This window comes from Chamaea fasciata, unplaced genomic scaffold (genome assembly GCF_029207755.1).
Source record: "Chamaea fasciata isolate MVZ Bird 193981 ecotype frontalis unplaced genomic scaffold, bChaFas1.0.hap1 SCAF_7, whole genome shotgun sequence".
Lineage (NCBI taxonomy): Eukaryota > Metazoa > Chordata > Aves > Passeriformes > Sylviidae > Chamaea > Chamaea fasciata.
In genome coordinates this window covers 48,276,522-48,289,114 of record NW_027094092.1, presented here as the reverse complement: position 1 = coordinate 48,289,114, position 12,593 = coordinate 48,276,522, and the positions used below count along the sequence as shown (strand labels likewise).

The 12,593-nt window shown below is 35.2% G+C and overlaps 1 protein-coding gene across 2 annotated transcripts in view; it reads left to right on the top strand.

The window, feature by feature from the left end:
- DICER1 (dicer 1, ribonuclease III) overlaps positions 1–11,670 on the top strand; it is a 65,532-nt gene extending 53,862 nt beyond the window's left edge. For both annotated transcript variants that reach the window (XM_066188739.1, XM_066188737.1), the window contains exons 25-29: positions 499–1,375; positions 3,424–3,692; positions 6,228–6,390; positions 6,487–6,562; positions 6,857–11,670. In XM_066188739.1, coding sequence (XP_066044836.1) covers positions 499–1,375; positions 3,424–3,692; positions 6,228–6,390; positions 6,487–6,562; positions 6,857–7,022 — 1,551 coding nt within the window. In that variant the 3' untranslated portion in view covers positions 7,023–11,670. The remainder of the gene's footprint in view (positions 1–498; positions 1,376–3,423; positions 3,693–6,227; positions 6,391–6,486; positions 6,563–6,856) is intronic.
- Positions 11,671–12,593: the final 923 nt, after the last annotated feature.

Below are 12,593 nucleotides of genomic sequence, written 5' to 3'. Positions count from 1 at the left end.
GTGTAGAAAAAATTTCACAATTGCAGTGATTCAGTTTCACAACTGCAGTGATTTGTAATAGCCTTGCTGAGCAGCTTGAGAGAAGGATGCACCTGGAACTTTCTTAGGCTTTCTAAAATTTGTTAATATAGAATTTTATGTTGTTTACTTTGGTGTGCAAGTGTATAATGTTTAGTGGATATAAAGTTCATTTTGTGTGCCTCACATTCAAGTACAAGCACAGGTTCCTATGAAATGCAGCATGTACTATGTGTAGAACACACTATTGTAGGTTAGTAACAAAGAGTTTGTATTCCAGGACAATTATTCCAGTCCTTGTGTAAGTTGAGGTTGTATTGTGCTTCTGATCAGACAATGTACTTAGGAACATTAAAAAATTGGTATTATTGTTAGGAGATACTTCTCAAATCGTGCTTTTCTGATGTTTCTGCAGTAAAAGTGTCCCATTTCTCGCTTCAGCACTTTTTTTTTTTTTTTTTTTTTTGTGTTCTTTCATAGACAAAAGAAAACATGTTGGCTAATGGTAAACTTGATGATTCTAATGATGATGAAGAGAATGAAGACCTAATGTGGAGGTTGCCCAAGGAAGAAGCAGACTTTGAAGATGATTTTCTGGAGTATGATCAGGAGCATATCAAATTCATTGATAATATGTTAATGGGATCAGGGGCTTTTGTGAAGAAAATTTCACTCTCACACTTTTCAACCACTGATTCGAACTATGAATGGAAAGCACCCAAAAAGTCATCCATGGGTAATGTTCAGTGTTCATCAGATTTTGATGATTTTGACTATAGCTCTTGGGATGCTATGTGCTATCTGGATCCTAGCAAGGCTGTTGAAGAGGATGATTTTGTAGTTGGCTTCTGGAATCCATCAGAAGAAAACTGTGGTGTTGATGCAGGAAAACAGTCAATCTCCTATGACTTGCATACAGAGCAGTGTATTGCTGACAAGAGCATTGCAGACTGTGTGGAAGCCCTGTTGGGCTGCTATCTGACCAGCTGTGGTGAAAGAGCTGCTCAGCTTTTCCTGTGTTCATTGGGGCTGAAGGTGCTCCCTGTAATTAAAAAGACTGATTGGGAAGGCACTCTGTGTGCTACCAGAGAGAACTGTAACAGTGAGCAGAAAAATCTTTCACCAAATTCTGCTTCTCTAGCTAATTCAGAGCCTTCTCTGTGTAAAGACCTGGAGTATGGCTGTTTGAAGATCCCACCAAGGTGTATGTTTGATCACCCAGATGCTGAAAAGACCCTAAATCACCTTATTTCTGGTTTTGAAAACTTTGAGAAGAAAATAAATTACAGTTTTAAGAACAAGGCTTATCTTCTCCAGGCATTTACTCATGCCTCTTACCATTATAATACCATTACTGGTAAGTCGTTTTCAAGAAGCTCCATATTTTTTTTTCTTCATATTGCAAAAGCAAGAGAAGTAGCATCTTGTGTTTCCATATATGGACTTTTTTTAGACATCACGTTACAATAGTCTTGGAATACAGTATCTAAAAAGTAGTGTTTTGCTCACTATTTAGAGGGGGATACTTGCTCAGTTTGTATCTCAGTTTGCATCTGACTTGATGCAGATAAAGTATATTTTCTGAGGCCTCACCAAGTTTCAAGAAACAGCATCAGTGATAAATGCTCTATCACTAGCTGTGTGTGACTGACATTAGATCCTCATTTAATGGAAGTAAGTTCTTGTAGAACTCTGGAAAATTGCCATGTACTTCAGGAAATAGCAGTCATATTTTCCAAATATATTTAGCAAATTTGCTCTGTAATTGAATCCCAAGAATGTTATACTGTGTACTTCTGAAGATGAACTGTAGACTACAGCTTTTATTAGCTGACTAATCTATAGGAGTGCACAATGTGGAGACTTCCTTTTGAAGCTGTAAATTCAAAGTCTTAATTTAGGTCTAGGCATTTTATTGAGTAAATATTTAAAGTCAAAGTTTGAAGTAATTGACTAAATCAGACTAAATATTAGTTTCAGATTAATGTTTAATGTTTCTGTACATGATCTCGTAAAAGATTTTACAGCTGTAGAAATCTGTTATTTCTGTGATCTTTTTTTGCTCTTGCTTATACTAATTAAAGTAATATTTGTTCATTCTAAAACTTGAATATTTTCCTAGAATAATGTGCAAAAGCAAAGCATGGTAAAATTCCAACCCTTTTTATAGTGATTGGCAAATTTCTTTGCAGTCAGCAGTCTGAATTTTTCCCCATAGTGAATTGGGCCCTTTTTCCAAGGAGTGAGAAAGCTCTGCTTTCATTAAAGAAATAAGTAATTTTGAAATGCTGCTACATTGAGAAACAGTTCTGACAAAACACGGAAGTGCTCCTTGGGTTTTTTGTTGTAGGGGATATTATCCACATATGTATTTACTTTTTACAAATATTTCACAAAACATATTGAAAGTAAATGATTCCTTCATTTTTAGACATATATAAATATATATACACTTCCAGAAACCTTGAGGCATAGTGTCCAGTTAAAATTACATTGTTGAAACTGTAGGAAAACTTTTGATTTAATTTCTCTTTACCAAGTGAGACAACTGTGAATAAGCTGTTACCTGTAACTTTTGTCTTTGATGAGTAGCTAGCAATTGAGGTCTGGCAGTGTCTTGGGTTCAGCTGCTATAAAAGCAGCTTAGTGCTTAGTCAGTTTGCTCTCGTGGTAATTTCTGTAGTAGTTGGTCTTCTTCCTGCTCAACCTACCTACCCACATTTGCATTCAGGAGGGTTTTTGCTTTTGTTTATGTTCTAAAAATAGACATTCTTAGCTCTTTGTTCCCATGGCCCCTGTCAATTGTCAAAAAAGCAAAAGCTTGACAATTTTAATTTCCAGTTTAAAAGACATCTTCTGAATAGGGCTCTTTGTTGAAGGTGTCTTAATATGTGGCAAATCAGACAAAACCCTCAGGTTTTGTGTTCCCCTGCTCTTAATACATTGATTTTTATATTAATTGTTTTTACTTTTTTGTCGTCTTTTTTTTTTTTTCCTTTTTTTTTTTTTTAGTTTTCCCTGTTACAGTTTTCAGACCAACCTGCTGGCAGAATCTGTTAAATTTTACTTTTTGATGTTTCTCAGCACGTGAAGATCTTGAGTAAAAATATTAATTGATTATAACCACAGCTGTTTTTGCTAGCCTGCCAAATTAACATTTTGTTCAAAATAGGCTTTATTATTCGATATAGCTCCTGCTTTTCCTGGTGGTTTTTTTTAGTATTTCATTAGCAATCTCTTCAAACACAAGGATACTTCTTCTAAAAAACAGATTGTCTTCTCTGAGCATTGGTTATTTTGTGGTATTTGCGTGGCACTGTACCAGTCGTCCAGAAAGCCTGGAAAGAATGTGTGTGTTAAACTTAATTGTGGTGTTGTACATTCTTTTATTTCCAATGCTTTAAGATTGTTACCAGCGCTTAGAATTCCTGGGAGATGCAATTTTGGACTACCTCATAACCAAGCACCTTTATGAAGACCCACGGCAACACTCTCCAGGAGTTCTTACTGACCTACGATCTGCTCTAGTCAATAATACCATTTTTGCATCATTAGCTGTAAAGTATGACTACCACAAGTACTTCAAAGCTGTCTCTCCTGAGCTGTTTCATGTTATTGATGACTTTGTGCAGTTTCAAATGGAAAAGAATGAAATGCAAGGAATGGATTCTGAGGTTAGTGGAAGTAGAAGAAATGTGTTTAGTATCTGATTTGAAGCATGTCACTGGATTTCTTAGCATTTTTATGTTTTATGCACACAGCAGCCAAAAAAGCAGGCTCCCAGTAATAAAAGGATGCAATAAGCAAAGTAAAATACAGCCTTCAGGAAGTATAAGATCAATTAGAATTTACAGGAATTAATTATTTTGAAAGCCTTTTGCCTCTGGGTTTTTTTGTGGCACTTGATTTTAGTCATTGTTTTGCTCTTGTGGTGTTAGAACTGTGCCGGACACACCTAACTTGCTGCTTTTACTAACTGATAGGAAGCACTACTACAACATAAAATTAAGGGGAAGAGTTGTTAAATCATGTAGTGCTGACTCTCAGGGTAGGGTATCCATACAGGACCATGAACAACGCTACCTTGGCACAATGCTGGGATTATTAAACGTAGTACACTGGCAAGAGATTTCTGCTTTTTTTCTTATGATTTCTACTGGAGGAGATGTTACTGTAATATACTCAAATACGTCTGTCACGCTCCTAAAGGCATTCTGCTAGCCGTGGAAACATTATATGCATCTGTCAAGTCAGCCACTTGAAAAGTAGTTTCACTGAAGACCTGCAAACACAGGTCATGTTTTGTGCTGTGCTGGAAAGCTGATAATAATGAACCTCTATTTTCTGGAGGATGTGGTAAAAGTCATTAATTTACATAAGCTGGTTAGGAAATCTGTGAGAGCAAGTTCTAATCAGGATCTGGAAGAGATGGATTTCTGATTATCCTTCTTTAAAAGTGTTACCAAGTAGATGTTGATGATAATTTGTCTTCTGAAAAACTGACCAATCTCTTCAAAAATATTCCTATTGACAACATGCCAGTATTAAATAAGCATATTATTTTTGTATGTAGTAGTTTCTTTTTCCTGATACACAACTTAAAACTTTAGGAATCAAAATATTTCAGTCACATATATGTGTTCACAGCCCTTGCACTCTGTTGCAAAGTGAAAACCAGGTTTTAAGGGAAAAAATTCATTAAACATTGAATAAGAAATTTGTCACTGAAGTTTAGATAATATAAATTATATGTTGGGGGATTAAACTCTTATCTGTCTTATTTCCTCCACAATGAGTGAAAAGGCTAGGAACTTTTTTCCAGAGCTTACAGTGTTTTTTGCTTTGTTCAGTTTTTGCAAGTATGCAAAAAGAAACTTTCACCAAAGTTGCAACCAAATTGTGTGATAGCTGTTTCAAATAAAATCCTTGTTTCATTCTCGCTACGCCTGCTCCCTATCTTGGTCTGGCACTGAATTACTGAAACTCTTATTTCATCACTTAATGTAAGAGTCTTTGTTTCTGCAGTTTATGCCAGCTAGACTGGTTTCCATGTGTGTCTCCACATCATCTGCTTTTCTGTTTTTTTCAAATCTCACTCATGAAACATCTGTCCCTTGCCTTACAGCTCTTAGTTTCTCTCTTCTTCTGTTATTTCAGTATAATGCAAAAGTGCTGCAGTTTACACTTGGTATGAAGTACCCAATTCAAAACAGTTGAACTTGGTTTTTAACATCAAAATTCCAGTTTGTGTTGCTGTATGCATCAGGTCTGACTACTTGTTTGATTTAGTTCAGGTAGAAATATTGAGTGGAACACATGTATGAAGTATTATAGTCACTCTTAAAAGGACCAGATTGGATTTTAAACCCCAAATGGAGTGAGAGGGTAGCTGCTGGGGGAGAAGAATGACAGAAACTTACTTCTCTTTAGGCAGAGTAACATAATGGTCAAAATCCTTGTTTTCAAGTAACTTTGGTTGGAGTTAGGCAAATGTATATTACATGTATTTAAAGTGTTTTAGTAAAGGATTAGATCAGCTCAAGACCTTTAAGACGTACCCTGAAAGTTTATTTTTGATAATGAGAATAGATTATTGTCTTAAATTTGTAGCATAGAAGACAACACAGCCTGCTGCACTTAAACACCTATACTTGTCTGCTAGGTCGGTCTGGTGGTATTGGTTTTCAGTTATTAATGTCTTGTTTTACTAGTGCTTGTTTCATGCTTGTCTTCAGGGGTGAATAAGGTAAGGAGAGGTACATGCAACTTTCATCCAGAGACTGGACTTTAAAATTTTTAAAGTCGGTTTTTGGGTGATATATAACGTGTGAACTCTTTCTTTGTTATGGGTGGCTTTCTAGTATTAACTGATAGAAGTCTGGTTCTAATTGGGAAAAACAGACCCATGGTGAAATCCTACAGAATTATCATAGAAGGAATTTACAAAGTATAAAAGTTCCCTGTACACCATGGTGTTTGGGATTTTTTCTCCATATTTGAAAAATGATATAACCAGCAGTTATAGCATAACAGTTTTGCTGTGGAAAGTTGTCAGTTTAAAACTTAATGGAAGCATCATAGGATACAGGATATAAAAGAGCTTACATTTCTGAAGATCTTTGTTTTACTGTAAGTGATGCAATCTTTTCTCTCTTTTTCCCTCCTCTTCTCTCTCTCTCCCACCCTTGTCTTTTTTTAATTGCAAACAGCTCAGAAGATCTGAAGAAGATGAAGAAAAAGAGGAAGACATTGAAGTACCAAAGGCCATGGGGGATATATTTGAGTCCCTTGCTGGTGCCATTTATATGGATAGTGGAATGTCTTTGGAAATGGTTTGGCAAGTGTACTATCCAATGATGAGGCCACTAATAGGTATTACCAGCTTTCAGAAAATTACTAATAATTAAGTGCCATCTGCTATGAAAAGAACAAAGCTGATTTTTGTTTTTCACTTTTTTTTCCAAATAGAAAAATTTTCTGCTAATGTGCCCCGTTCCCCAGTGCGAGAGCTGCTGGAAATGGAGCCAGAGACAGCCAAATTTAGGTAAGAATATGGTTTCTTCCATACACACTGACAGAAAGTGTTTCTAAACTGTGCTTCATGATCTACAGAGAATTTTTAAATGTCACAAAGTACTTGTAATTTCTTTTGCACTAAGCAGCTAACTTAATCATTGTGTCCACTGTTATTTTTTTTTTTCCTTGCACAGCTTTCTGAGAAATGTAATGATTTCAGTTTCATTTTACTGCTTTAACTTCTGTAGAAAAAAGAATGTAGGTCTCTTATTTCACATTACCTTGCTTTGGCAGTAAGTAATTCTTGTGTATATTTTTGCAGTCCTGCGGAAAGAACTTACGATGGAAAGGTCAGAGTTACAGTGGAAGTTGTAGGAAAGGGAAAGTTTAAAGGTGTTGGCAGAAGCTACAGGATTGCCAAATCTGCAGCTGCGAGAAGAGCACTACGAAGCCTCAAAGCAAATCAACCTCAGGTCCCAAACAGCTGAGACTCCTCTTAAAAATAATTGAAATAGGGAAAAAAAATAACATACAAATAAAGCAAATTTAAAAAAAAAGTTGACATTGAGAGGAACAAATTGGAAGACAGAATTTAAAGTTTGTTTGATAACAGAATAGATAACAAAACATTTAACATGTATAAAATTTTGGAACTAATTGTAGTTATAGTTTTTTGCGCAAACACAATCTTGTCTTCTTTCCTCACTTCTGCTTTGTTTAATCACGAGAGTGCTTTAATGATGACATTTAGCAAGTGTTCAGAATAATTGTTGTCAGGTCTTTTTGTTTTACTTTTCTTGTCAGTACAGCTTTGCTTAGTATTAGAAGGCCAGGGAGCTTATGCCTAATGCAGTTGCTAGATTTATATATATATAGTAATCTTGGAATTCTTCAATCTGTGCACTAGTGCCAGTCATAAAGCAGTTGAAAAACTGTACTGGATGATTGGGTATAAGAAAGATTAAGTGTGCCAGTATTCTCCTTTTTATTTTCCTTTTTTTTTTTTTCTCTCCATGTCATCTTTTTACATTAAGATGACATTCCCAATCATTATTGCACTTATTTGTTAGGGACAGATTTTAATTGAAATGGCTGGCATACTGGTAGAATGAAACTTCGGTTTCCTTATGCCACACAGTCTTGCATAAAAAAGGTTCTTGCCTTAAAAATAAATAAACCCTCATTAATAATCTTTAATTTCTGATCTTTTTTGGAACAAACTGTTTTACATTCCCTTCATTTTCTTATGCATTTTACAATGATACAGCTCTATATTTACAGTACAACTCATTACTATAGCTGTGACTTATTACAGGATTATAATAGAAATTATATTCATATATATGTAATTAGGTTATTTTTAACAATTCTGAGGAGGTGGTTAGTCTACAGTTTTTTTTATACCATAAATGAAATATGGTCTTTGGCTAAAATTCCAATTTTACACAAACCTGCAAGCTAGATAGTTCCAATACTGGAAACAGCAACAAATAATTGCACAGTGCAAACTGTCACTAACAAAATAACCTTAGACATATCACACCTAAGATATGCTGCAGATTTTATAGTCAATTGGTTACGTATTTAACAAACAGAGCACCTTTACACTTAGAGATATTTCCACGTAAATTTCTTACTGTACTTTTCAGAGTTGCATGCATATTTCATCTACCAAAGCTGTGCTGTTAAATAACATGAAAGTTGATGTTTGAGAAATAACTGCCGTACTTTTGATACATCTGTGATTTAGGTCCTTAATTTAGAGAAACTAGCTCATTGGTGTTTTGGTCTACTGGGAGCGCGGGGGGAAATCATACTTGTATTTTTTAGGCTTTGCCTATACTTCTTTAATTAGATTTTTGTAGGCACTCTTCACTTAAATACCTCAGTTCTTTTTTTCTCTTCTTTTCCTTTTTATTTTTGCATGCATTGGGTTTTTTTCTGTTTTGGTGCTATGTTTATATATTATGCTTGAAATTTTAATTTTTTGCACTGTAACTATAATACCTCTTAATTTACCTTCTAAAAAAAGCTGTGGGTCTTGTATTCCCACCAGTATCAGTAGAGGTTTGCTGCAATTTTGCCCTGTTAATTATGCTTGAAGTTTGAGAAAGCAGAGCAAGGTGTTTTAACGTTTTCCAGCACAATAGTTTGAACTTGATGCTGTGTCATATGAACTAAATTACAAACAAATACTGTATTTCCTGCTTTTAAACCCTATTCCTTTCCTCACAAATGCACACTAAAACAAAACAAAAACTGTCAGCTCTTGCTTTCTTAACAAAAAATAAATGCCTTAGTGACAAGGGGCAGACATTAAGCTTTTCTGAAATACAGTTTTCAAAAGTTCATATATTTGCTATCTCAGTCACTTTTCAGTCTGTGAAAAGGACTGTTCTTGTATTTGAAAGCTGCTTGTTATAGGAGTCAAACGAAGAATTAAAATACTAGCTTATAAAAAAGTCTAGTATTTGGTACTTCAGTCATGAAAGGAGGTGTAGGAACTGCAAGTGTAGATGATATGGTGATATGGAACATAAAAACATGCAGTCCAAATTCTCAAATGTAAATTCCTTTGCATTAGCTGTTTAAAAAACAAAAAAAAAAGGTCACTGATTTAAGCTATAGCTTGCTCTTTGTGGTAGGACTGAAGTTTCTTTAGTGAAAATACATGATTACTGATGCCAACAATTCTGTGTTTCTGGCCAGACATCAATCAGCAGATTAAATCAGACCATCTAGAAAGTCTTAAGTAGTTTTAATTGCATTATGAAAAGCTAAAATTTCAGTTACTCTTTGAATGCCTAGAATTCTTACTGATTGTTACAAGGTTATAGATTCTCAGGGGTTTCAGATAATTGTTAGCAGTGAAGTGGTTACAGAGTGTTTGGGTGCAGACAAAATCAGCTGAACGTACTCTGTGTTTCAGAACAGTTTAATGATCACTTTGTTACTAGATAAAAGCGTATGAATTGGACATCCGAAATGTGTAGTGGCTGACTATAAAGTAGTTTCTGCTGCTGATGCATTTTTAAATGCGTTTTAAATGCCACGATTTTTTCCAGTGTGACCTCATTGAAATACTTTTTATCCTTTGAGGCAGAAAATCCATATTAGTTTCCATGTTATACATCTGTGTGTTTTACCCTACAGTTGATATGATTTTGATACTGGACAGTGTACGCTATTAAAGACCTAAATCTGATCATTTGAAGGTTGGGATAGAAATCACTTGACATGCTATAAGCACAAGTGTAAGCGAACTATTACAGCCCATCTTCAAAAGCAACCACACAGGCTCATCATAAATAGTGTGGGGGTTAATTGGCATGAACCTTGGGGCTTTTTATCTAAGTCCTGTTATACTGTACTTTAAACAGTCCTCCTAACTATGCTGCGTTTTTATTTTTATGGCTTTTTTTTGCGCTGTTCTGTTCATGTAGCACAAATAAGCATTGCACTTGGTACCATGCTTTACCTCATTTCAAGGAAAAAATGCTTAACAGAGAGGAAAAATGTGGTTTGGCCTTGCTGCTGTTCTGATTTAATGACTTTGAAAAAGATAGTTTTTAATGCCTGCAATGTGTCATTTACTTGCACAACTTAAATAGGTCATTTGTAACGTCTGTGGCATTCTTACTGTTCATGGAAAAATACAACAAAGATGTGTAACAACTCTTGATTGTATTTTAAAGCTATTATTTTTCTACTACATCATTTTACTGTTATGTGAAGTAATTAAAATTAGAATGACCTCTGACTGACACTCCAGTAATTATCTCTGAACAAACCAACATTTTACACATGTAATGTAATTTTTGGGAGAAGATAGCCCCTAGTAATTTGGTCAACCTCAACTAAATCTGTCCAGTCTGAATATTGAGTGCCCGGTAGTGACTTCTGAAGTGTTTGTTCAGCTTGATGCTGCTAAAGTCCATACAAAAAAAAAAAAAAGCCTACTATTTTTAAGTCTCATTACACAGTAGTATGTTGCAACTGCCAAGTACTGAACTTGAACAAGAACCAGTTTAGGTGCTGGGGAGGAATGTAGTGGTGGCCCAGGGATGAGGTGCTGGATCCTCAGCTGGTGCAGATTGATGTATCATTTCAGTCAATGGAACTGCATTCATTTACATACCTGCAGATCTTGTGCTTGTATGTATGTTGCAGAGTTTTGTTTTTCCTCCTTGTGAGCAAATACAGAACCATCAACTGGAAAATGTAGGGGGTTTATGTTACTGCATATGACATAACATATGCTACATATTCTATGCATTTATCTGTACAGAAAATGAATTCTTTGTATCCCAGTCACAGCAGCACACGCAATCCAAAAATGACAAATAGCATTGTGATCTGCTGTGATACTGCACTTGACTCTGACAGTATTCTGGGTTTGTTTTGGATGGGGTTCCCCATGAACACGTTCTCATGGAAATCTCTGTATTTTTTATATGAATAAAGCAAGAAGCATTTTGATTTTTGGTACTTAATTACTGACATTGATCCTTTTTCAATTGCTCTAATATTCAAGAAGTTAATTTTACTTTCATATTAGATTTTAAACTTTAAACACTACAGTTCATGACCATCAAATGCAATATAAATATCATCTGTAACTCAATATGAATTATGTTAGCAAATATCTAGAGGTCATTGTAGTATACTCCACTAGCAGTTAAAATTAACTTCTATCAGAGCTAACTACAATTCTTAAAAATAAATTTCATCCAGTAAAGTGGTTGAGGTTTTCCCTCTTTTATTTGAATGGCAACCACAGACTATTTTAATTGCTTTGTAGATGCACTCAGAATTTACTGCAGCAGCAAGTTCGGGAGAAAAATGTTTGTGAACAATAATTGGAAATTGCAGGCATTTTTATTGTAAATAGTGTGACTGAAAAGATGGTTAAAATCAAGTAGAAAGAGTAACAAATATAATTTGATGGACAATAAAATATTTACCATCACATGCTGCAGCTGTCTTTAAGGGACATAAAAATGTAATTCATTCATACTGTAATCATGCTGCAGAAGTTTGCAATCTGCACCTTATGGATCACAATTACCTTTAATAGTTTTTTGTAATAATTGTAGCTGAGTATATCTCCAATAAAGTTATGGTCTGTTCACCTTGTATTGTCATTTGTTTTTTTTTTTTTTAATTCCTGTTAATATCTCTATAAATCTTGTAGACTTTACAAAAAAAAATTGCTGTTCAGTCTAATTTCAAAAATATTGTGAAAAGTTTTGTGAAAACAATATTTCTTCACCTTGTTTAAAGACAAGTCTGCTTGTCTCCTTCCTCTGATGAATGAACTGTCTTCAGAGCTATGTGAAGACTCTTAAGGGACACTCAGGTTAAAAATGATGGTGTATGTAGTACAATTTGATCTCTGTGTTGACCATTATACCTGCAAAATGTCTGTTGTGGCTGGGAGGCCCCAGAGCACAAGGGTTCTTGAACACAGGTTTTGAGAATGTGCATGACTGGCACATGTTTTAAGAATAATATGTTAATATGAGCTAATAGTCTCAGCATTAGTAATGTCAATTTCATTATTTTTGTGTTTGTTTTCTGTTAGTATTTTGCTTATACTAAAAATTGGCAGTGTGCTTGTAGAATGTCCTGACTGGCACAGTAGTGTCGTGTATCTTTTATGGAGACAAGTCAGACCTGCCAGACAGATCAGGAGTCTTCCTTTCCGAAAGCTTCACAATGTAGCGGTCACTTGTTTGGCATCTGCAGTGAGCATCTTTAACCACACATTTTGTCTTATAGAGCAAGCCTGCTGGGCTGCTGATAGGCACGGTGATAGCTTTCTCTGGGATTTGGAGAAAGGCCTTCAAGGGTAAGGCCCTTCCAGCTCCAGTGTGTAAGGCTAGTAAGGATGACAACACAGCCCCTGCCTTCCCAGTTTTAGCAAGTGAGTCAAATCGGAAAACTTCCCCCAAATTTTCTGCAGGAAAATCTGAATATAATAATAAAATCTGAAAATAATAATATTAAAAATTGGTCGCAGATGCCATTATATCCTGTTAATTGTGGCAAAATGAGGT